Here is a 25,440-nt window from a genome sequence, read left to right as displayed (position 1 = left end):
AAGTTACAGGAATCCAGATTTAGGCTGAGTACCAGGAAAAACTTCTCAACTGTTAGAGCAGTACGACAAGGGAGCCCATGACCTTGAGAGGTGGTGAGGGCTCCAACACTGGAGGCCTTCAAGAGAAAACTGGATGACCTTCTCTCAGCTCTGCTTTCATTTGGATTCCTACCTTGAGCAAGGGGTTGGACTTGATGACCTTAGAGGCCCCTTTCCCATCATTCTGTGATTCTGTGGTTAAGATCTCCTGCCTCCTTAGCCCTTCTCCTGCCTTCTCCTTTGTCTTCTCCCCTCCTACCTCCTCTCTGCTTCTCTCTTTTCAGCTCCGGACAGAGTACATGCAGAATTACGCCAGCAAAGTGAGCGAGGGAATGGCGCTCCAGCTTGGCTGCCTGGAACTCAGGTAGGTGGACACGAAGCCAATGTGGGAAAGGCCACAGGAGAACATGAAGGCAGGATCGCGACCTGTCGGATTGTATTCGAAACATTTGTTCCAGTGAAAAAGTGGACTGGGATGTGAGCTTTCGAGAGCCAGTGTGGTGGAGTTGATAGAGGGTCAGACGAGGGCCCAGGAGGCATGGGTTCAAATCCAGGCTCAGTCATCCGAACATGCAGGAGGATTGGGGGGGCACTTCTTAACTATCTCACATGAGTTGTTTGAGGGTGCTAATAAACCAGATTGCACACCCAGACAAACATCAATGCAATTTATCCAGGAATTTTTGAAATGTGTGTTTTGATAGTGTTGATATACAAAGGAACGGCTGGAGTGGTTTAGGTCTCTTGCTGCAGGACCAGAGTCTGGGAGCTCGATTCCCCCATGGGGCCTTCTGGACAGGGTCTGGACTCCGTCATCTAGAGGGTTCCTTCCGAGACGATGATGATCATTAAATCCACACATTTTGTTTTATTCCATTTCACATACTGTACCTGGGCTACTGTGCCTTGCGTTCGCAAGAGAAGCTGAGAAATGTCTCGGTGGGTTGGGTGGTGGGGAGAGAGGAGAGATGATCGGACGAGTGTCAAATACGAGTTTGGCCCTTTTGGGGAATTCTGCTGAATCGCTTGCACCCTGGACTGGGAGGATCCCGGCTTCAGGCGGCGCATGGCGCAGGCTTCTGTTCCTGCAGCCCAAAATCCCCATACCTCCTGGTACCGTCTCATCTCTCCTGTCACCTTGCGATGTCTCCAATATATTCTGCCTTCACGCCTTTTCTTCCCCCCCCCCTCGCAGGAGGTTCTATAAAGACATGCCGCACAACGCCCTGGACAAGAAGTCCAACTTTGAATTCCTTGAGTACGTAAATTCTAAAATTCTTGGGCATGATGTCGTGTCCCATCTTTGGGTCCCTTTTGTCTCGTGTGGGAGGGGGCATGCAGGCACACTTACACACATGCACGCACTTATGTTCATGGGGGGGGCATCCCAGCTCTGCCGCCTCCCCACCAGCCCCTGTTTAATGAGGTCGGCTTTGAGTCCTCTTTGACCCAGACGGGCCGGGGAAATCTGGAGGGGGGATCTCATCCACAAAGGAACTTTTCCAGGCAGTGAAAGGAAATCCATTCCTCCGCCCCTCATAAAGAGTTCGCACGAGGACCTGTAAACTCATGTCTGGGCTGGCATTTATATAAGAACCTCAGGAGAGCCCTGTGCTGGATCAGGCCAAGGGCCCCTCTTAGTCCAGCTCCCTGTATCTCACCGTGGCCCCCACCAGATGCCTCGGGGAGCACACGAGACCATAAGATCCCTGTCTCTCTCCCCCTGCATCTGACCTTTGGAGGTCCCTTCCTTCTAAGCCCAGCGATGATACATCCCCATTGTGGCTGGTCACCTGTGATGGACTTTTCCTCCTGGAATCTGTCCGGTCCCCTTTGATGCCATCCCCACACCTTGTGGCAAGGAGTTCCACAGACCTAACAACCCACCGGGCCCATAAATATTTTCTTTGGTCTGTTCTTTTGCTTTTGCTTTGTCTTTCAGGAAGGAGGTGGGTCTCGACCTTTTTTTCCCCAGACAGATGCAAGAGAATTTGAAGGTAAGGGGTGGCGGCTCATCTCCTCTTCCTAGGGAGCTGTTTTCAGCAAAGGCCCAGAGGGAGCCGTCCCTGCTCCATTGGCTGCCTGAGGCCAAGGCAAATTAAGACCATCTTTCTGCCCCCCCCCCCCCCCGTACAGAAACGGACTCTGACTGGTTGCTGAATCTTAGCTCAGCACTGTGGGCAGGATCGCATCCTCTGTGCCTCTGAGGCCAAGAGGCCAAAGGTTGTGGGGCCCGGGCAGTAAGAGAAGTCATGAGCCACATCCGGCAGTGGCTTTCTCCCGGCATCTGGATAGCCCTCCTCTATTCATTCAGCACTGGAGAGGCCTCACCTTGAGTCTTGTGTCCTGTTCTGGACACCACACTTCAAGAAGGATGCTGTGACCAATTGGAGCAAGTTCAGAGGAGGGCGATAAGGATGATCAGGGGGCTGGAAACCAAGCCCTATAAGGAGGAAAGACAGAAAGTTTTAGGACACGTTTAGCCTTGAGAAAACAAGGCTGAGGGGTGATAGGAGAGCACTTTTCAAAGACTTGAAAGGCCACAATACAGAGGAGGGGCAGGATCTGTTCTCTGTCATCCCAGAGTGCAGGACAGGCAACCATGGGCTCAAACTACAGGAAGGCACGTTTTGACTGAGTAACAGGAAAAACTTCCTAACTGTTAGAGCAGCACGACAATGGAACCCATGACCTCCGGAGGTGGTGGTGAGCGCTCCAACGCTGGAGGCATTCAAGGGAAAATTGGACCACCCTCTGTCCAATCTGCTTTTCTTTTGAATTCCTGCACTCAGCAAGGGGTTGGAGTTGATGGCCTTATAGGAGGCCCCTAGAAGGATGAATAGGGACGTGGTGGCACTGTGGGTAAGGCACAAACATCTCTGGGCTGCAAGGTCGTAAGACCGGCAATTCGAATCCACCCGACGGAGGGAGCTCCTGTCGCGCATCCCAGCTCCTGCCAAACTAGGAGTTCAAAAGCATGTAAAAATGCGAGTAGATAAATAGGGACCACCACAGTGGGACAGTAAACGGCGTTCCGTGTCTAGTCGCGCTGGCCACGTGACCATGGAAACTGTCTTCGGACAAACGCCAGATCTACGGCTTGGAAACGGGGATGAGCACCACGCCCTAGAGTCAGACACAACTGGTCTAAATGTCAAGGGGAACCTTTACCTTTACCTAGAATAATGAATAACTTCATTGTTCTAGGAGTCTGTGATTCTTACCTTTTTCCTCTTGTCTCAGCATCTGCTGCCTGGGGCATTAACTTTCTTCTACCTCATGCTCACTTTGGGGCAAAGCTTTAAAAATATCCCTTGTCCATAAGAACCATAACATGCCCCCCCCAATTTCTTTAGCATTATGGATGTTTTTTTTTTTTAATGGTGACTTGTCTTGGGAACTGCTATGATTTCTCCCACACGCTGTCTTACAGCCAGAGAAATGTGCATCGTGCTTACAAAGCAAAACTTCCCAGCTAGACATTCAGAGTTTGAAAGTCTGTGTTCTAGGCTTCTAAAAATGTGCCATGATTTACGAATGAAATTTTGAATTAAAATATGGGATTGCACCACTCCTACAGACAGGACGTGATAGAGGGCTTTATTTTTTAATGTTTGTGTGCATTTTTTAAAAAAACAAGTCCTCCTTATAAGGAGAAAACCAGCACCGGAAAATCTCTTGATGGACTAGTTTGTTGAATTGACTTGCAGGAATTCCCTCTCCCAAATCTGCAACACGAAACACAAAACCAAAGAAAAACAAACAACCGCCCCCCCCCCCAAAACCCACAATGGTTGTTGTAGGTTTTTCGGGTTCTATGGCCATGTTCTGAAGGTTGTTCTTCCTGACGTTTCGCCATCTTCAGAGGACTGGAGTAGGAACTCTGTCCATGCTCTATTGCTGGAATTCCTACTCCAGTCCTCTGAAGATGCCTGCCAGAGAGACTGGCGAAACGTCAGGAAGAACAACCTTCAGAACACGGCCAAAGACCCTGAAAAACCCAGAACAACAATCAAATCCCGGCCGTCAAAGCCTTTGAGAACACATTGAAAACCCACAATGTTGCGTCACTTTAAAGACTAGCTGCCATATTTCCATGTAAGCTTTCGTGGACCATGGTCCCCTTCTTCAGACAGATGAGTTAGATAGACATACAGAATAGCAGACTTTATCTTTCAGTTTTTCTCTGAAAAGATGAATGGTAGTTGTGAAGGAAAATAACAGTAGTATAATTCTTACACTTCATAATGACTTAAGAAACCTTGGCTGATATTTAATCCATGGATACAGGTGTCCATCATATGTATACATATGATCTCAGCTGTTTCCCTCTGGAGTCTTGTTCTGTAGTGTTTCTTCTCTAGAATAACAATTTTCCTATCTTGTGAAAAGTGTCCCGGTTGGTTGAAGCAATCTGAGAGAGGTTTCTGTGTACTGAGATTCCTGATGTCTGATTTGGGTCCCTTCATTCTTTGGCATAGCCATTGCCCCGTTTGTCCTAGGTAGAGTGCTGCAGGGCCCTGTTGGCAAAAGGACAGAGAGCATTCACCAGGACAGGTGGGGACCTGCCATAATGCAACGTGGTGTGGCTTTCTTTCTCTCCCCCTTTCTTTTCCCTGCTCTTCGTCCACGCGCAGCCCAAGCAGTTCCGCAAAATGATCCAGCAGACCTTCCAGCAGTACGCCAACCTGCGGGAGGAAGAATGCATCATGAAGTTCCTCAGCACCCTCTCCACGGTCGCCAACATCGACGAGGAGAGCTACCGCTGCGAGCTGATTGTGAGTACGGCAGGAGAGCCGAGGAGGACTCGGTGGGTTTCGGCTCCAGCGGAGATCCTTGTCTCTTCCCCCCACCCCCCACCCCGGCTTCCCATGACCCCTGCCAGATGGCTTTCTCTCCCTTCCGTTTTCAGCAAGGTTGGAACATCACCATGGACCTGGTGATTGGGCCTAAAGGCATCCGGCAGATGACGACGAAAGAGGCAAAGGTAGGCGGTGGAACCACATATCCCAAGAAAGTGTGGTAGGAGAACCCTTAAGTACATCCGATCAAGGTGTTCGCTTCATACCCCCGTGTTGGGATGGGCCTTGGCATTCCTTCCCCCCTTTCCATTGACTCTTGAGGGGGAGCCAAGCGGTTTCGTGGGTCCAGAGAAAGCAGAGGTGCTCCCTCGTCAATGTAGGGCTTTGCTCTGTGACATCAAGCCCAACCCCCTGCTCGATGCAGAAATACAAATCTACAGGTCTTCTACAGGAGGTTTCCGAGATAGGTAGGGTTAGTCCATGTTCCCAGAGTTTTCCTGCCCTTCCAAGTGAGCAGAAAACCAATAGGTCTATTAGGACCCCCATATCTATGCAGAATCGGTTGAAAACCCACCCAACCCCGCTGATGTTAAATTGTATTTTAATTGTTGTAAGCCACCCAGAGACCTTTGGGTAGTGTGGGCGGCATACAAGTTAAATAAATAAATAAATAAATAAATAAATAAATAAATAAATAAATAAAATAAAGAACACAGATTATAGGTAATGCTTTTTAAAATAGCGAATGCTGTACATCACATAGCCTCTGGCTCCCTCTAGTGGCCAGTTCTGACAACTTCAACTTAAGAAATCTCTATTTCTAGGGTTTTTCTTTTAATTTTTTAAAAGATTTTCAGATCATGGATAAGTGAATCAGTGGATGCTGATCCCAGGGCTGGGGGGGGGGGAATCCTACTGTATAGTGAATCGGACCATAAGACTAGCTCAATGTCGCCTTGGGTCCTTTCAAGGAGATACGCGGGGTAAAAACAGTTTAAATACATGTTTTATATCAATGTCAGGGGCCTTAGGGTTCTAGGAACCGGCCCGGCAGCACCCACAGGAGTGCCCACCCTCCCACCGGGTACCTCAGATCAAGATTCCAAGTCTTTTAAATAGAGCGGAAAGCCTTTTGCTAACCTAGAACTCACCAGATGTGCTATGTGATGAGAAGGGGCGAGATTTACGTCCTCCTCAGCCAGTGGGAAGCACAGAAGCTCCACGGACGTCTCTCCATCATCTTTCCATGGCCTGACTCTGTGGTTTTGGTTTAAGGGCCCTCCAAACAAACACCACCTGCCTAGGCTGAGCAGCTCCAAGGTAGAAGGGTAGAACTTATTTATATGCTGGCAGCTCAGGTCTAGCAATGATTTGTTGTTTTGAACCTGCGGCTCAGGTTCTGCCATCACCAGCGGCTGATAAGCCCGCGCGGTTGATACAGAGAAACCCAGCTTTGCTAAGTACGAATGTGGGGAATTGATCGTGGAGGTTTTGAACACGCAGGAGGGGAAACTTGAGTCTAAAGCTGAAATCTTGTTCCCACTGACTTAAGAGGAAACCCCACTGAGCTTCAGGGACTCTTTCTCTTCGGAACCTAAAAGGCAAGTCTTCTCAGGATGCTGGCCTTCTGCCACAAACAGGTCTCTAACAGAGCTTGGCAAAGTTACAGTACTTATTTCAGTCCAAAGCTCACAGAATCCTCCAGGAATGCAGGACGCTGATCTTCCCGAACTCAAGGGTCTTGCCCAGCATCCCCATCCAGAGGTCAGCAAGAGGCAGGATTTTGCCTGACTCGGACTCCGAATCACAAGCCTGCCTGTCTTGTTCTCGCCACCCCACCCCACCCCCCACAGCCCACCTCGCTGACCGAGTTCAAGCAGATCCGATCCATCAAATGTACGGCCGTGGAGGAAGGCAAAGCGCTGCTGCAGCTCGGACTGATCGGCAATCCCCAGGTGAGAAAAGGAAGCCCCCGGCCAGCCCCCTTCCTCGGCCTCCTTCCAGGAATGTTGCCTGTCCGAGTCCCGAGTTCAAGGCTTTGGGTTCAAATCCCGAGTCCCAAGCCTCAAGTCGGAGTCTCAAGCCTTCTGCACGGGGTCCTGCGTATCTCGGAGCAGAAATCCGACCTCTGTACCCGTTCACGTTTCAGACCTCTGAGTTAAACAGAAGAGAAGTCGCTCACTGGGGAAGCAGGCCCTCTGCATGCATCTGCATGTCCTAGATTTTATCCCCACATCTCTGGTTGAAGGATCTTCTGGAAAGCAGGGCTGGAAAAGTCCAGCTTCAGGGGTTAGTGGGGGTGAAATCTTTTGGACTGGATCTCCTGCAGCCTGCTAGCAAAATCTCACCCTAGGAGTCTCTCTGAGGTTTGGAGTAGATGCTTGAGCGAGCACATCTTCCTAGCATGCCAGAAGACCTGCTAGTGAAAACACAGGCTTTCCATTGAGCCCTGTATCTTGCATCCCATCCGGCTCTGTTTTGTGATTGGTTGATGGGAGGTAAACACGGGCTTCATTTGCATATCAGAGTACCCAGCCTCTCTTTTTCCTTAGGCACCATCTTGCAGGAGAGAAATAAACAAGCTTATATAGGCACGTAACAATGTGTTTTCTCTCACTGATAACTTGAGGGAAAGGAGGGCAGAATATTCACAAACGGGATATTTCATTTTTCTGAGCAGGATAATTTTTAGCGTTTGTTGTCGAAGAACTCTTTCCAGGCACATGGCCCTCCGTCTCTCCCAGGCGGATGTCCACACATTACGTTCCCCCCTCTCTCTCTCTTTTGCTTTTCAGTCTTTGACGATCAAAACGTCCTCTCTGGCTGAAGCGGAGAACATGGCGGACTTGATAGACGGCTACTGCAGGTTACAGGGAGATCTGGATGCCTCGCTCATCGTTCATCCCCGGGGTGAGCAAGTGGCGGCTAAAGGAACCTCTGGGTTCTGGTGCGAGCGCCTGTCTTTCGGGGAGCGCAGGAATGCCTTTCACCCAGAGCTTGGAAAAGCGACATCTTTGGATTATAGTTCCCAGAATCCTACAAGTCAGCCTTTGACCCTAAGATAGGGAAGAAAGTGTGAGAAACTCACAAAGCGAGACACTCACAAAGTGAGAATCGTGGCCACCAGGATCCTGGCTGCTGGAATCCAAAGACATCACTTTTCAAGTTCTGGGTTCAGGATATGTTTATGATTGGTCCTGCGTCCAGTGGGGAGATAAACATAAGAGTAAACCTTTGGTCTAGATGGGCGGGGTATAAAAATCTAATTAAATAATTAAATAAATAAAATAAGAGCCGGGATGCTGTGCTCCAGGATTCACCTCCTGATTCTCAAATTCCTTTGGGGAATTCACCCATGTTCATTTGACAGAAGGGGAAACAAAGCTTCTTGCCACAGGCTTTTCGGAGGCAAGTTCAAAGTATGTGTTTCGGGGGGGGGGAAGGTAAATTGTTTTACCTGCAGCAGCACGGGGGGGGGGAACTAAGGGGCAAGTTGTAGTATTTTTGACATGCTTTTGTCCTTTGCAGAGAATGAGAAGAGGATCAGCTTGCCCCAGGTCCCCGTACAGTAAGTAAGACAGCGGATCTGAACCACAGGGCTGACCGGTTACAAAAGAAAGCCAGCTAATTTGCAAATGAAGGGAGGTACGAAACACGCATGCTCTGATGTGTTTCAGCATACAGGGAATTCCCTTTTCTAACGACGTGCTGTCTATAATGTATAGCTGGGCGAATCCTTAGATAGACCCCTAAATCTCTTTCTGCCCTTAGGCACATAGAGGAGAGGAGGTCTACCTTGGCAGAGAGCTTCAGCGGAGGTGAGTTTCATCGGGCCACTGAGGTCTCAAAGGAGATCTGCCTGGTGGTTGTTTTTCTCTTGAATGCCTCCAGTACTGGAGCACTCACCACCTCTCAAGGTAATTGTTTCCATTATCATACTGCTCTAACAGTTAGGAAGTTTTTCCTGATATTCAACTGAAATCTGGCTTCCTGTAACTTGAGCCCATCGTTGCCTGTCCTGCACTCTGGGATGATCGAGAACAGATCCTGCCCCCTCCTCCTTTGCAGGACAGCCTTTTGAAGAGTGCTCTCCTATCTCCCCTCAGTCTTCTTTTCTCAAGGCGAAACCTGCCCAATTCTTTCAGCCTTTCCTCCTAAGGCTTGGCTTCCAGCCGCCTGATCATCCTTGTCACCCTCCTCTGAACTGGTTCCAGTTTGTCAGCATCCTTCTTAAAGTGTGGTGTCCAGAACTGGGCACAGGACTCAAGATGAAGCCTAACCAGTGCCTGAGGGGAGGAATACCTTGTAGGATTTGAAGCCTGTTAATGCAGCCTAAAATCACATTGGCCTTTTTCGCAGCCACATCACACGGTTGGCTCATGTTCAACTTGTGATCTACAACAACTCCAAGACCCTTCTCGCTCGTAGTTTTAATGTTTTCACATCTGTTGAGTGATTCAAGCCTCAGGCCCCTGTGCCTTATTTCTACTTCCCACCCAACTCCTCCATATTAGTAGGAAGGGACCCAGCCACAAAACAGGCACAAATATTCAGGGAAATGTCCTATCCCGGAGGGTGACAGTGGACCAAAAGACAGGGTATGTCATGCTTAAATGGGGAGACCCACCTTGAAGAGAAAGGCGGGATAGAAATATTTTAAATAAATAAATAAGATACTCCTAAGATCCACTGGCTGCTGTTTGTGGTTAAACAGAAGGACTGGGGCCTTTTCCCTCTCTAACTGAAACGGATTGTTTGGTTCCAGATTCCGACATTTACGCTGAGATCCCAGACGAAGCGTCCAGACCAAAATCTGGAGGTAAATGCAAACCTTGGTCTCCCTTCTAAAATAATCCTTTGCTGTCGTCCTTTCCACTTTTAAGTATGATATTAAATGGATGCTGTAGAGGAGGGATTGTTGAATGCTTTGGGGCTTGTAGTTATCCCTGCGTGAAGCACAAGAAGGCGCCACGACACCACGGAAGGATGTGAGCTTTTCAACATCCTCCTCTTTTTCTCATCACGGAGATTTCTCTTCACCGAGAGAGACTCGTCTGTCTGAGATCCACTCTTCCTTCCTTCCTTCCTTCCTTCCTTCCTTCCTTCCTTCCTTCCTTCCTTCCTTCCTTCCTTCCTTCCTTCCTTCCTTCCTTCCTTCCTTCCTTCCTTCCTTCCTTCCTTCCTTCCTCCCTCCCTCCCTCCCTCCCTCCCTTCCTTCCTTCCTTCCTTCCTTCCTTCCTTCCTTCCTTCCTTCCTTCCTTCCTTCCACCCACCATAATCTCCTTCCTTCCTTCCTTCCTTCCTTCCTTCCTTCCTTCCTTCCTTCCTTCCTTCCTTCCTTCCTTCCTTCCTTCCTTCCTTCCACCCACCATAATCTCCTTCCTTCCTTCCTTCCTTCCTTCCTTCCTTCCTTCCTTCCTTCCTTCCTTCCTTCCTTCCTTCCTTCCTTCCTTCCTTCCTCCCTCCCTCCCTCCCTCCCTCCCTCCCTTCCTTCCTTCCTTCCTTCCTTCCTTCCTTCCTTCCTTCCTTCCTTCCTTCCTTCCTTCCTTCCTTCCTTCCTTCCTTCCTTCCTTCCACCCACCATAATCTCCTTCCTTCCTTCCTTCCTTCCTCCCTCCCTTCCTTCCTTCCTTCCTTCCTTCCTTCCGTCCGTCCGTCCGTCCGTCCGTCCGTCCGTCCATCTGTCTGGGAATGATCTGCTATTTAACCCATAGGCAGATCTCTGTTTTCTCCTGTTTTATATATTTTAACTGACTAGCATAGAACAGAGCAACACAGAATCTAGTTTATTACTCAAATAGGGAAAAAAAATTAGATTGATTAATTCTGCATCTAAAATGGGATTTGTGGGCAAGGAGGACAACAGGAAAGTACTGTAATGTGAACGTGAATTGAGAGAGAAACCCCTAATACTACTCATCGGGTGTAGAACCAAATGTTTGCTGTATCTGACAGTGTTCGATACTGTAAACATTTAGAAGGTTTTGCACCTTTTGAGATTCTTTGCAAGATGGAACTTGCCTTCTCCCGAGACCTTGCCCATTAATAATAATAATAATAAGGGGTTTCCCATTCCCTTCTTCTGGAGGGGGGTGTCCTGGGACTGTGCAGCTTGCCTAAGGCCACCCGGGCTGGCTTTTCTGGGATGCAGGGGGGGGGGGGGAATCCAACTCCCAACCTTTGGCCTCACATCCAGGTACCTAAACCGCAGAGCAATCCAGCCGGCTTCTTCCCTGGCAGCCCTGACAATTTGCCCATTATGGAATCATTATGGGCTGTTGCAGAGACATTAAACTGCACAGGAAACGATGTGGCGACTTAAAAAAAAAAAACGAACAGGCCAAATGCATGTCATGGGAAATGTGCTCACAAACCTTCTTTGGTCACCGGAGGAAAATTGCAAATTTAGCAAAGTGTGTGAATAAATCTATAGATGAGGCGAAACCTGTAAATTAAGGCATACTTCAGGGGAAATGTGAAAAGACGCATCTGAAATTTCGCTGCCGGAACAAGGGTGGACAGTCTCACAAGTAGATGGAAAGGAAGAGGCTGGAAGAAGATTCAGCTGAGAGCTTCTGTTCCATCATTGTGGCTCCTTGTGCTATGTTTGGAAGACGGTGCGGCATTTTTGATGTCTTGACACCTCTGTTTTACACAGCTCAGTACGTGATCTCTCGGGAGGACGTTGTCCTCGGCCGGATCTTGGGAGAAGGCTTCTTTGGCGAGGTCTACGAGGGAGTTTACACTAATGGAGTAAGTTTAAGGCCAGTCACCCTGCCACGCACTGGACAGACTGGTTCGCTTTTTCAGACTCCAAACTTTTTTTGGATTTAATTTAGTAAGTGGCATAGCGCTATAGCAATCCATCAACGTAGCTCAGGTACTCCTTATATGTGAAATAGTGCTGTGGTCCTTTTGTTGTTGTTTAGACAAAGAGTCGGACACGACTAAACAACTAAACAACAACAGAAGGACAATAGCACTATTTCAGATATAAGGAGTATCTGAGCTATATATTCGCGAAGGCGAATTGATGGATTGCTGTAGCGCTATGCCACTTACTAAATTAAATCCAAAAAAAGGGGCAAATGCCGTGGCCCATAGAATGACAGCCACAGCCATGGGGAGAGGGGCCGATAAGGGTGTGTGTGTGTCAGTAATTGAAATTGAAGCAACCTGCTTTCTGGATCTTTCTCATAGGAGAATAAAGGTCTCCTGTGTGATTGGAAGGATCACTCAAGCATGAGATAAAATAGATCGCACTGAAGATAGAATCTATTTTATCCTGCACTTGAGTGATCCTTTCCAACCCAATCTGGATCGCTCAAGATCCCCTCTTCTAGTTACGTCCTAAGTTCCAGGGTAACATGAAGTAGTAAAACATCCAAAAACTCACAGGTGTTGGGAGTGATCAAAAAAGGCCGGTTCTCTAAGTTTTCAGGGGAAGAGACGGACACACCATGCCATAGGTCAGAGGGGAGCCTGCCTAATTCACTTGCAAACGGCCGAGAGAGTGTGTTAAGCGTGATGGGGGTGGTATACAAGCAGCCCACTTTGGGGTTTTCACTCCATCAGCAAAAATGTTGGTTGGCCGTACACCAAAAAAAAAGCACCTCATGCCAAAAATCAGTAGATCTGGGGAAGCGTTGTATATATATTTAGGTTGTGTATGAGTTTGGTTTGGTCTGGTCTGGGTTGGTTTTCTTGTTGTTGTTGTTTTTGGTTTGGTTTTATTTCTGTGCCATCTGCCAGCTGGTGAGAGGGACACAAGGAAACTCACAACATGTTAGACAAAAAACACGACGGGCAAAATCCCGTTGTGTAGCTATGCAGCAGGGAAGGGGGCTCAAGTCACGGGACTCACTGTCGTGTCGGACTTAAGTCATGCCGACGACTCAATGCAGACTCTTTCCCAAGGATTAGAATTCAACTCACGAGTCGGAACCCACCCTTTATTCTGAAGAGGGGAAAGTTTATTTTTAATAGGCACTCAGACTGGGGACTTGGGACCAAAGACTCAGACTTGGGAGCGTGGGGGAGAAGCAGGAAGGAGCTGAGATTGGACTAGACCAGCCGGATATGATGGTGGTTGGCTTTTTAGACCCTGATGACCGTGTTCTGTTTTTTCGTTCCAGAGTGGAGAGCAGATCAGCGTGGCTGTGAAGACCTGCAAGAAGGACTGCACCCCGGAGAACAAGGAGAAGTTCATGAGCGAAGCATGTACGTAGGTGCCCGCTTGAAGCCACCTGGCTCCTCCGCGTCCTTCAGGGCCATGGTGGCGGTGCCGTTGATGGTAATGGTGGTGGCAGTTGAAGGGATGACTCTCATGAAGAGAAGACTCGCTCCTTGGAAACCGTGGAAAGTGTCCTCTCTGCTACCAAATCTAGACAGGTTTCCAGAAGAGATTCTAGTCCTCATGAAGAGAATGATCAGAAAATGTCTGAGCCAGGTGACGGAGACAAGAGAAGCATCTGGGAGACAGAGACCAGGATCACTGAGTTTCCATCTTTACCCCTCTTCACCCCCTGACACTTTGCCCCGGTTGCCATGCACCCTGTTCTTCTGTGCACCTGAATCCCTTCTTACAGAAATTGTGTCTTTGAGCCTGTTTGGGTGGTAAGATCAGGAGAGACCTTTCTCTTGGCCTCACCACCTTCACAGGTGCATTGGGTGGGGACCCAAGAGAGAACCTTCTCTGCAGCAGCTCCTTTAGACTCTGGAACTCCCTCCCACTGGAGGCCAGGCTGACCCCCATCTTTGCTATCCTTCCACAAGCAGGCAAAGACTCTTCAGATAGGCTTTTCCTTTAGTGACTGGCTGTCTAGGATAAATGGAAGGGCTGAAATGTTGTTGCTTCTCAGTCTGTTTTTCGTAATGCCTCTACGTATTATTTTTAGTATAATGTCCTTAAGTCCATTAATATTAGGGTGATTTGCTGTTCTTAGCTTTCGATAGGGTGTTTTTAATGAGGTAAGCAGCCTTGGGTCCTTGGAATGTCAGGGTAAAAATAGTCTTAATAAAATAAATAAATGAGCACACCTGTATGAAGGATGTGTTCTATGGGACCCCAGGAAAGGTAAGGCCGCCGGGCGCGTTCTACCATTAACGGCATCCTGCTCCCCCTGCCCTGTGTATCCACAGTGCTGATGAAGAAGATGGACCATCCTCACATTGTGACGCTGATCGGGATCACCGAGGAAGACCCCACCTGGATTGTGATGGAGCTCTATCCTTACGGGGAGGTGAGGGTCACCTGCGGGCCACAGCCGAAAGGCGAGGGGGGAAGGTGGCTCTCCCGGGAAAGGACGGAGGGAACAGGAGGAGGTTGGAGAGGTGGGGGGGGAGAGGTCCGGAGCTGGTGAGCTTCCTCGCACGGCCTCCCACCCACCCACCCCGTCTCGCTCTTTCGTCTTCCCCCCCACTCCAGCTGGGACACTACCTGGAGCAGAACAAAGCGGCGCTGAAGGTCCTCACGCTGATCCTGTATACGTTGCAGATCGGGAAAGCCATGGCTTACCTGGAGGCCATCAACTGCGTGCACAGGTACCCGAAAGGCTGCCTCGGCTTCCCATTTGTTTGATTTTTTTTTAAAGGACAGGCTCCAAAAGATCCGTTTCTAGAATTGCAAGTGTGGCAACCCCAGACCTACTGGAGTATGCCACCATGTAATTATGCTGCCACCAACCATTCCCTGTAAGGAGTCACACAGACCAGGAATGGATTTTAATAAATAAAAGAACAAGGTTTATTGAAACAACAAACAGGGTAAATAAAAGAATCAGGTAAATAGGATACTGTAACGTGGCATAGCCCCAAACATACACATATAACAGATTGGTTCCCACTGAACCCTTTAAGGTAACGCACAGACCCTGAACCTATCAGTTCTGGCTACCTAAATAGAAACCTGAACCTATCAGGTATGTACTAACTGACACACAGTTGTACCCAGTCTGACACACAGACTCCAACTCCACTTCTCCACACAAGCTCCAAATATATATACAGTACAGCTCCTCCCCCCTGATGTCCCGCCTTCCACTCCCCATAGGATGGAACTTTCCCTCCAAACCCATGACAGACAGGTACCATCAGTGCTGTATGTGACACCTCCCCTCTTTATAAGTTGTTTTGCGGGGGAAAAGCTAAAGTGCTTTTCTCCAAAAAAACAACCAGGATCAAAACACAAAACAGTTATACATTATAACACAATCCCATACTTACTCACTCTAGGTCAAACATATCAATTATGCATTTAAACATTAATATTTGCAATACATTAAGTTACCTTTATTAATACAAACCAAGCCTGTTCAATAAACAGGTACATTTAACTTTTGGTCACCAAAATATACATAGTCCATGGTTTCTTCGCCGTCTTCACTCGTCGGGTCTTCTTGACAAGGCGTCAGCAACACAGTTCATTGACCCTCTGACCACCTTCACTTCAAAGTCAAAATCTTGCAGGTTTAAAGCCCACCTCATAAGTTTACTATTATGGGTTTTCATTGTCTTTAACCACTGCAGTGGTGAGTGGTCAGTGCACAGAACAAAATGTCTTCCCCAGATGTAAGGTTTGGCCTTCTGAATCGCGTATACTATGGCCAGGCACTCCTTTTCCACGGTTGCCAAATGTCTCTCACCTTTCTGGAGTTTCCTACTCAGGTAGGACACTGGATGCTGGTCACCATTTTCATCCTCCTGGCAAAGAACTGCTCCTACCCCGCTGTTAGACGCATCGGTGTAGATGATGAACTCCCGGTCGAAGTCAGGAGCACGCAGCACTGGATAATGGACGAGCGCCTCCTTCAACCTCTGGAACGCCTCCTCACAGTCGCTGGTCCACGGGATGCGGTCATCAGTCTTCTTCCGCGTCAGATCGGTCAGCGGAGTCGCTATCTCGCTAAACCTCGGGATGAACTTTCTGTAGTAGCCCACCAACCCAAGAAATGATTTGACTTTTTTCTTGGTGTTGGGTCTGGGCCAATCACGAACGGCTTCTATCTTGGCCTCTAGGGGTTTGATCACTCCTTTCACTATCCCCGGCTTAATTGAAAAACCCTTATGATATTTAGTGAGCAGCACTTTTAGTTCTTGCTGCTGGTCTTGGGTGAGTGCAGGACTGATCTTCACCTCATCTGGGTTGTATTTCACTTCCCCTCTACCCTCCCAGAAAGGTAATTCAGCTTCCTCACTCTCAGCTGCTTTTATGGCAAATAAAACCCTCTGTTCCCCTCTGTAGTAGGGTTTCAGGGCATTCACATGTACCACCCTCCGTGCTTGGTGTTCCTCCTGTTCTATAAGGTAGTTCAGATCTGACATCTTGGAAATGACCCTGTATGGTCCTGCCCATTTGAGCTGCAGTTTGTTCTCTTTGCAGGGCCTAAGCCAAAGCACTTCCTCCCCTGGGTTAAAGTGCCTCTCCCTGGCTTTCTGGTCATACCAGGTTTTCTGTCTGACCTTCTGAGCTTGCAGGTTTTCTGCTGCTATCTCTAGGTTTCTCTTCAGGTCATTCATTAAAGTGTCTATATACGTCACAACATCTTGTGGGTCATCCTGGGTGATCTGCTCCCAATTTTGTTTGATTAAATCAAGTGGACCTCTTACTTTTCTCCCAAACAAAAGTTCAAACGGACTGAACCCGGTACTGGCTTGGGGCACTGATCGGTAAGCAAACAAAAGGGATTGCAGCTTCTGGTCCCAATTGTTTGGATTCTCTGCCAAGTAAGCCCTAATCATGCGCATCAGAGTCCCATTGAACTTCTCCGTTAACCCATTACTTTCGGGGTGATAGGCAGTGGTTTCCTTGTGTTTAATTCCACAGATTTGCCATAACCGTTTCATGAGCTTTGATGTAAACGATGTGCCCAAATCTGTGATTATTTCTGAGGCAAATCCCATCCTGGACATATACCCCACCAAGGCATCTGCCACTGTGTTAGTTTCGATATTAGTCAAGGGTATGGCTTCGGGGTACCTCGTGGCATGGTCCACAATGGTGAGAATGAACCTGTTCCCCCTCTTTGTGGCCTTGGGCAAAGGTCCCACAATATCCACTCCTATACATTTGAACGGGGTGTCAATCACAGGCAAAGGGCACAACTTCGCTTTGGTCCTGTCACGGTTATTCCCCTGCCTCTGACACACATCACATTGTTTACAGAACTCCTTGATCTGCTTCCCTATTTCAGGCCAGTAAAAATTTTGTGTGATTCTCTGCTGTGTTTTGTTCACCCCTAAGTGCGCAGCAAACATGTCAGAGTGCCCCCTTTGTAAGATCATGGGGCGATACTTTTCAGGTACAACTAGCTGACTTCTGATCCCATCTCCCCCTTTTGAGATATTCATCAGGGTCTCTCTATATAAAATTCCCTTTTTCTCGCGAAATCTCGCTGGGGTTTCAGGTGTTAGCTGGGTGTCTGTCACCTTTTCAAAACACTTTCGGAGAGTGGCGTCTGCCTTTTGCTCTTGGCCAAATTTGCTGTCCGTGGCTAAGGTTTCTGCCACGGCTTCGGGACTACCCTCATCGGCTTCAACCTCGGGCTCTTCAGTACCCCCCTGAACTGTCCCCGTGGTAGCTTGTGAGCGTGTAATCACTAGCACCCGTTTCACATGTTCAGCCAGGTCATTTCCCACGAGCACGGCTGCTGGCAGAGTCGATGAAATCGCTAGCCACCAAACTCCCCTCCAGCCTTGAAAGCTCACAGGTACCTCAGCTACTGGCAGTGAGATCACCTGTCCCTCAATCCCTGCCACCTTCAGGCTCTCATTTGGGATTATATACTTCCTAGGAATAATGTCTGGATGGCACAGGGTCACCTGGGAACAAGTATCCCTTAGCCCCCTATACTGATGGTCAAGTATTCCTACGTCCACCCCTGCGGTCTCAAACAATTGCGAATCTGTCCTCACTAATAAGCAGCGCTTGACCTCCACAAGAGGACCATTTTCCCCAGCCTGATCAGCAGATGTAACTGGTCCAGACTGAGTAGCCATGGCAACAGGCTCCCTCAGTGGCAAGGAGCTTTGCTCTGTCTGGACACAGAACACAGCTTTTGGCTTGGTTCCACTCAAATCATGAGGCAAATTTCCCTTTAACTGCTTTAATTTCTCACACTCTGAGATTAGATGGCCCTTTCCTTGACAGAAATAACATTTTCTGCTGTACTTGGAGTCTTTCTCATCTGGTTTTGGTTTTCCCTCCAAAATCTGAGGTCTTGGTGGTTTCATGTCTGAGGGCTTCCCTTCAACATGGGCCCCTCCCCCTTGCTGGTTTTTCCCTGGTCCCTGAGAGTACCTGCTGTAGGTTTCTTTGGGCTTACCCACAGTTTTCCCCTCAGCACCTAAGGGCTTCCTTATTTGGTAAATAAAATCTGCGATCTCTGCCGCTTCTGTCACCGATTTAGGTTTCCTCTCCCTCACATGGAACTTTAGTTCCCCATGCAGGACTGAATAAAATTGTTCCAGCGCTATCAGGTCTTTGAGCTGCTGGAAGGTCTCTGTCCCCTCCTGAGACAGCCATTTCTCTAGCAACCTCACCAGTTGGGCCCCCACTTGGGTAAAAGTCTGCTCTGGTTTTTTTGTGAGTGACCTGAATCTTTGCCTCAGCTGTTCCGCATTTATCCCATGTCGGGCAAACACCAGTTTTTTAAACTCAGCGAAGTCTTTCAGCAGTTCCACTGGCATCTCTGCATAGACTTCTGCCAGGCTGCCACTGATTAAAGATCGCATAATGGTCATCTTCTCAGTTTCCCTTACGGAGAAGTCCACAAACGCTCTTTCCACGAGGGAAAAGAACACCTCAGGGCAATCTCCCTTGTGGTACACAGGGAATTTCTTCAGGTCAGTTTTAGACAATTGGCCCACCTCAGAGTCTCTATTGTTATTATTGTTCTGATTCATCAGTTCCAATTTTCTTAACTCAAACGCCATTCTCTCTCTCTCCAATCTTTCTTCTTTTTCCATTACTAATTGTTTCATCCTAAATTCATGCTGTTGGGCTAGGAGCATTTTTCTGAGTTCTGAGGTCAGTTCCCCCGTGCTCTCATCCTGCACTGAGCCAAATTCCTCCTCAGAACCTTGGTCTCCCTGTGGTTCTCTCACTTCCCCCATTTCTGCCATTTGGCTTCTAGTCAAGGGCATAATCCCCCCAGAACAGGCTGCCTTCAAAAGTCACGCCTCAAAATAAAACGACGACTTTTTCCCTTTTGCCTCAGAAACAGCCTTCTATAGACTGCTGCTGTTCCTTCAGCACCAACTTGCAACTGTTGCCAGGTAGAATCCACCCCCTCTGCTAGGCCTCTCAGCAGACAGGCTAGATCACTGTTACTTCACACAGCTTTGCCTCAGCCCTTTCCCGCCAAAACAGGTTGCCTCAGAGCTCCCTAATCTAGTCCCCCAATCTGAGTTTGCACGTTCTTCCACTAGCCTACCTCCCCGTGAGGTAAGCCTAGAAGATTACCTACGCGCCCTCAGATTTTCCCTGACTAGACCCCCCTTGCTCTGGGCACACTTGCCAAGGCTTTGCTGGACCACTGGACAACTGGACCAGTCGTATCCCACACGCTGGACACCAATCAATGTGGCAACCCCAGACCTACTGGAGTATGCCACCATGTAATTATGCTGCCACCAACCATTCCCTACAAGGAGTCACACAGACCAGGAATGGATTTTAATAAATAAAAGAACAAGGTTTATTCAAACAACAAACAGGGTAAATAAAAGGATCAGGTAAATAGGATACTGTAACGTGGCATAGCCCCAAACATACACATATAACAGATTGGTTCCCACTGAACCCTTTAAGGTAACGCACAGACCCTGAACCTATCAGTTCTGGCTACCTAAATAGAAACCTGAACCTATCAGGTATGTACTAACTGACACACAGTTGTACCCAGTCTGACACACAGACTCCAACTCCACTTCTCCACACAAGCTCCAAATATATATACAGTACAGCTCCTCCCCCCTGATGTCCCGCCTTCCACTCCCCATAGGATGGAACTTTCCCTCCAAACCCATGACAGACAGGTACCATCAGTGGTGTATGTGACAGCAAGCACCCACCGAAGGGCTCCCTCAGAAATCCACAAGCACACCCACCCACCCTGGATGCAAAGGCAAAGTCATCTGGGTGACTTCTGTACCACCCCATAATACTTGAAGCACTCTCTGGGGGGGGAGCTTACAGTTTAAGGATGCAGGCAACACAGTGCCACTGCCTCCCCCTGTTCCCCCCCCAGGGAGTTAGGTACTCAGTTTACCAACTTTGGAAGGATGGAAGGCTGAATGAACCTTGAGCTGGCGACCTGGGATTGAATCCTGGTTGTGAGCAAGTTTAACCACTGCGCCAGGAGGCTCCTAGGGAGGCAACTGTAGGCAATAGAGGTGAGGCTTAATCTGGTGCTAAAACATCCTTCTTTGGTGGTCTCTCTTCCTCATCCTTGCCGCCAAATGGGTGCGCACTAGGGTGCTTTTTTGGGTTTGGAGGGAACTTGGACCTATTCAGGAGATGGACGGATGAATGATTTTTGACGTGCCAAACTAGCAGCAGTCAAACTAGACTGCTCAGCCGCCTAGAGTGGTCACAAGACCAGATGGGCGGGGTATAAATAAAATAAAATAAATAAAAAATAGATGCAAAATGGAATGTGTTCGATTAGGCCTCCTTCAGTCTGGAAAGACGATGGTCACGTGCTCAGAATGGAGGTCTTGCAACACCGTCTAGTGTGGCTGAGGAGGCCGATTCGAGAGTGGCCATCCCTTCCACACTGAAGACAAATCCAATCGGTCCCCTGTCCAGCTCCCTGGTTTGGCTGATTTCGGGACTGCCTCTTTGTCCCGGCCTGCTGGACAAGGGTCTCTTCAAATTGGGAGAGGCCGTGATGCACCGCCTGCCTCCATGCTGAACGCTCAGAGGTCAGGGTTCCCCATCTGTTGAGGTCCATGTGTAGTCCTGCTCCTATTAACCCGTTTCGCCTCCACCATAGGGCTTCCTGACAAAAAGGTAAAACCTATGTTTTCCTTCTAAGAGCCTATTCATAAGACAAAGCATGCTAAATGCAAGAGGAAGCAGCCACATGCTATTAGAAACAGACATCTTTCACTCTTGCCATGCTGAGACTCCACAACAAGACTTTTCCTCCTCTCCCCACCCACAGTTTTTCACTAGTTGTTTTGTGCAGGAAGTTGTGAAATCCGGCACAGCTTGATCCCCTTTCCAGTACCTTGTACCCAGGATAGATACCATACTGTGCAGGAGTTGTAACAATCCTGCAGTCTAGTACTTCTTCTGCCCATGCTGGGTAGATCCTGTATAGGAGAGATGCCATCCTGTGCAGGATTTACTATGTCTTCCATAAAAGAAAAATGACAATGAAACCTCTGAGAAATTCCACTAAATTTCTTGGCGTGGAGCGAGGAGAGAATTCGCACAGAGAAGTCTTGTCGCCGTGTGTCTAGCTGGGCACAACTTCCTGAAAGGTGGGTGACCGGCTTACTTTGTTACCCACAGGGATATTGCCGTTCGGAATGTCCTGGTGGCTTCCCCCGATTGTGTCAAGCTGGGCGATTTTGGCCTCTCCAGGTACATTGAGGATGATGAATACTACAAAGGTAAGGAAAGGCCCCAAGGAGGACCCATACATAGCTCCAGGCTGAACTACATGTTACACACACACATAGAGTCCTAGAAGACATAGGCTGGAAGGGACCACCAGGGGAATCTGGTCCAACCCGTCACTAAAGAAGGAAACCCTTACTTAAAGCATCCCTGAAAAGTGGATCTCCAACTTCTGTTTCAACACCCCCGTTGCTGGAGAACCCCCTAGCCTGTGAGGCAGGCCGTTCCATTCTTGAACAGCTCCTACAGACTGAGGGGAGATAGGACAGCACTCGTCAAAAAACGTGAAAGGTAGTCCTACACAAGAAGGGCAGGATCTGTTCTCCATCTTCCTCATGTGTAGGACACGCAACCATGGGCTCAAGTGATAGGAAGCCAGATTTAGGCTGAAGATCAGGAAAAACTTCCCAACTGTTAGAGCAGTACAACGACGGGAACCAGTGACCTTGAGAGGGGATGGGTGGTCCAACGCTGGAGACATTCCAGAGAAGGCTGGAGAACCATCTGCCCGATCTGCTTTGGTTTGGATTCCTGCAGGGGGTTGGATTCTAAAGTAAAAAAACAAAAAACTCTTTTGAATCTCTTGCTCCGGGCTCTACCTTCTGAAAGCTGCAGAAAACCAGCTCTCTCCGCCTTGCACGCGACAGGCCTTCAGATGTTGGGAGATGGCTGTGGAGTCACCTCCCAGTCTTCTTTTCCCCAGAGCAGATGGGCTTAGCTCCCTCCACCGTCCCCCACCAATACTGAGCGGCCCACATCTCCCCACGCCTTCCACCCATCTGTCAATTCAGGCCTGTTGCTTAGAGCGTCATGGGAGACTTCAGGGTTCAACCCACAAAAACGCCAGGGTGGTAGAGCATGGGGTGGAAGCAAGAGCACCCCCGTGAAACCTTTTGCCTCCGGGAGTGCCACTGGGGTCTCTTCTTCCCCCACCTGTGCAGCCTCGGTGACCCGCCTGCCCATCAAGTGGATGGCTCCCGAGTCAATCAACTTCCGGCGCTTCACCTCCGCCAGCGACGTCTGGATGTTTGGTGAGTTGGAGAGCGGTCGTCCCAGCCGGTTCTCTTCGTCTGGCAGCGGTGTCCTTCAGCACCGCAAGGTCCCAACAGCTGGAGAGACGGCAGGGCTGTTCCCCCCCCAAAAAAAAGTTCAAAACCAGGGGCTAGCTTAAAGAGGCTGGCTTAAGAAGCTAACCCAGGTTGGGTGAAAAGTGTTCAGCTTTTGGCAGGGGTGGGGGAGGCTTGGCCAGACTCCGCAACCCATGCTCCTCCTCTCTGGCTCCCCGTTTCCCCTCTCAGCGGTTTGCATGTGGGAGATCCTCAGCTATGGCAAGCAGCCTTTTTTCTGGCTGGAGAACAAAGACGTGATCGCCGTGCTGGAGAAAGGGGACCGCCTGCCCAAGCCAGACGCTTGCCCGCCCCTCCTCTACGCCCTGATGACCCGCTGCTGGGATTACGACCCCAGCGACCGACCCAAGTTCAAGGAGCTGGTCTGTAGCCTCAGGTAAGTGGGAGGCCCGGCCTTCCCCGCCTTGGCCCCGAGCCTTCACATCCAGGCTCTGCAACCAACCGAGGAGGCGGCATTCTGCAACCTGAATCAATTCTGCCGCTGGCTGGCTTGCGGAATCCTTCCTGTTTTGCATCATTTATTCTATTTTATTTTATTTTTTAAAATTGCCAAAACAAATACAAGAATACAAAATACTTACGAATACAATCTAACACACAGTGCACACACCACCACCCCGGGTATGGGGGTGCATAATTTATTCTAGGGATTTGGGATGACGGAAGGTTTGAGAAATTCTGCAAGAGGATCCGTTGTGATTTTTTAAAAAATGGGGCAAGGGAAATCTCATACAGAGAAATCTCATGGTATAAGAGCCGGGGAATCTTGGCCTTTATTCCCAGTTTCTCTCCAAAAATGAGTGTCATCTGGAGGGTGTGAGACGCATCTTGGGGGGGGGGGGAGAGACTCAAGGTTTCAAGCCTTCCCAATAAAGCTTCTAAAATCCATTTATGGACCTTCAGGCTTTGGTAAGGACAGGGGTAAAAAAAAATACCCCTTCCGTGGATGTACTTTGTGCCGTGACAGTTATATGACTGGATCCTTTTTTTTCCCAATTCCCCACTTCTTTTCTTTTTTTAAAAAATAGTGACATTTATCAGATGGAGAAGGACATCGTGCGGGAACAAGAGAGGAACAATCGCCACCGACCCCCCAAAATCATGGAGCCAACGTCTTTGCAGGAGCCCCCTCCAAAGGTGAGAGGGATTCGAACCCCTCTCGGGTTCAGGATTGGTGCTCGGAGGGACCTCCCGGCCACTCTGGCTGCAGAAAAGGAGAGCGAGCAGGGCGTCCCATTCTGGACGGGCCCTTTGAGTGGAGCCAATACAGGCTACATGACTTATGCTCAAACCTACAGCTTATTTGCGTTGATTTGTTGCTTGCTTCCAACTTGCTTCCAATTTAGGGTCCCCCGGATCGAGTTTTCAAGGCATGTGGGACGTTTGAGGAGTGGTTTTATCAGCGCCACCTACCCCAGTGAATGTTCCTGGCTGAGCAGGGATTTGAACTCAGTTCTCCTAGGTCCCAGTCCAATACTGGATCCATTGATTTTCGTTAATCATTGGCACGCAGTCGTAGGAATGTTTCTAGAGAGGGCAGAGAAAATAATCTACACTCCGAAGCTTTCTACGAGTTGTACAATGTATTTTCTTCTTCTTTTTTTCCCTTCTTTGATCTCTTGGGGTGCTCTTTTTAATCAAAATGTGCCATTAGAAAATTTTGCCCCCCTACCACAATGATCCAAGGGGGGGAAAAGCTTAAATTTTTAGAGCACACGTATTTGATCCATAGATTTGATGGAAAGTTTTACACGTTGTTTGTAGATGCTGAATGCATTTTTGCAGGGCAAGAGAGGTGTGTTTGAGTGCTGCCTATTTCTAAATGCTTGCATTGGTATATGAACCTATTATATGAATATTTAACAAATCTTACCAGCACCAAGCTGCAAGGGACCCTAAAGGATCATCTAGTCCAGCCCCTGTCAAGGAGGCCCGGTGGTGGTGGTGGTGGGATTCTTTTTACTTTACTTTTATTGGATTTTTACACACACCCCCCAGACAAAGTCTACTCGGGGCGGCTTACATGAGTGATAAAAACACAGCAATATAGCATATAACATAACATACGTGATAAAATCCTACAAAACTTATTTCTGATCAAAGAAACAGAAAATGGGTTAATTGACTGGAGGGAAGGCCTGCCTAAAGAGCCAGGTTTTAAAATGGCTTTTAAAAACTCCCAGCGAGAGAGCCAGGCGGATTTCAGTTGGGAGGCTATTCCACAGCCGAGGGGCCACCGCCGAGAAGGCCCGGTTTCTTGTTCTTTCCTTCTGGGCCTCTCTCGGCGTCAGTCCCCTCAGCCGTCCCTGCTGGTTTTGTTGAGTGATTCGGGTAGACCTGGGTGGGAGAAGACGATCTGCCAAGTATGGAGGTCCCAAACCGTTTAGGGCTTTGTACGTCATCCTTAGCACTTTGAAGTTGACACGGAAACGAATGGGCAGCCAATGCAAAGCAGCCAGGGTGGGGAAGATATGCTGGTGTTTCCTCACCCCACTAAGAAGCCTGGCTGCTGCATTCTGGACCATCTGAAGTTTCCACAACAATCTCAAAAGCAGCCCCACGTAGAGTGCATTACAGTGGTCTAATCTCGAGAATACGAGCGTGTGGACTAGAGTCGTGGGGGTCCCCCATCAAGATATGGTCACAGCTGAGCAATCCGCCATAGATGAAAATAGGCAGAGCGGGCCACGGACGCCACCTGGGTTTCCATGGTAAGCGCCGGGTCCATATGTATCCCCAAGCTGCAAACCCCACTCTTTGCGGTGAGGGCCGTCCCCCCAAAAGAAAGGGAGTCACCCAAACCGCTGTGGAGGGACCGCCCACCATCAAGACCTCCGTCTTGTCC

General features: G+C 48.9%; 1 protein-coding gene across 8 annotated transcripts in view; it reads left to right on the top strand.

The window, feature by feature from the left end:
• Window positions 1-25,440, top strand: part of PTK2B (protein tyrosine kinase 2 beta) — an 87,230-nt gene that overhangs the window by 50,099 nt on the left and 11,691 nt on the right. For all 8 annotated transcript variants that reach the window (XM_078381410.1, XM_078381417.1, XM_072986156.2 and 5 more), the window contains exons 5-22: window positions 324-403; window positions 1,235-1,297; window positions 1,982-2,036; window positions 4,677-4,817; window positions 4,952-5,026; window positions 6,695-6,796; window positions 7,637-7,751; window positions 8,370-8,409; window positions 8,613-8,659; window positions 9,607-9,660; window positions 11,500-11,594; window positions 12,977-13,061; window positions 13,983-14,083; window positions 14,269-14,384; window positions 21,361-21,461; window positions 22,410-22,499; window positions 22,767-22,971; window positions 23,624-23,732. In XM_078381410.1, coding sequence (XP_078237536.1) covers window positions 324-403; window positions 1,235-1,297; window positions 1,982-2,036; window positions 4,677-4,817; window positions 4,952-5,026; window positions 6,695-6,796; window positions 7,637-7,751; window positions 8,370-8,409; window positions 8,613-8,659; window positions 9,607-9,660; window positions 11,500-11,594; window positions 12,977-13,061; window positions 13,983-14,083; window positions 14,269-14,384; window positions 21,361-21,461; window positions 22,410-22,499; window positions 22,767-22,971; window positions 23,624-23,732 — 1,674 coding nt within the window. The remainder of the gene's footprint in view (window positions 1-323; window positions 404-1,234; window positions 1,298-1,981; window positions 2,037-4,676; window positions 4,818-4,951; window positions 5,027-6,694; window positions 6,797-7,636; window positions 7,752-8,369; window positions 8,410-8,612; window positions 8,660-9,606; window positions 9,661-11,499; window positions 11,595-12,976; window positions 13,062-13,982; window positions 14,084-14,268; window positions 14,385-21,360; window positions 21,462-22,409; window positions 22,500-22,766; window positions 22,972-23,623; window positions 23,733-25,440) is intronic.

Source organism: Pogona vitticeps, chromosome 1, assembly GCF_051106095.1.
Source record: "Pogona vitticeps strain Pit_001003342236 chromosome 1, PviZW2.1, whole genome shotgun sequence".
Taxonomy (NCBI): domain Eukaryota; kingdom Metazoa; phylum Chordata; class Lepidosauria; order Squamata; family Agamidae; genus Pogona; species Pogona vitticeps.
This window is presented reverse-complemented; position numbering and strand designations above follow the sequence as displayed.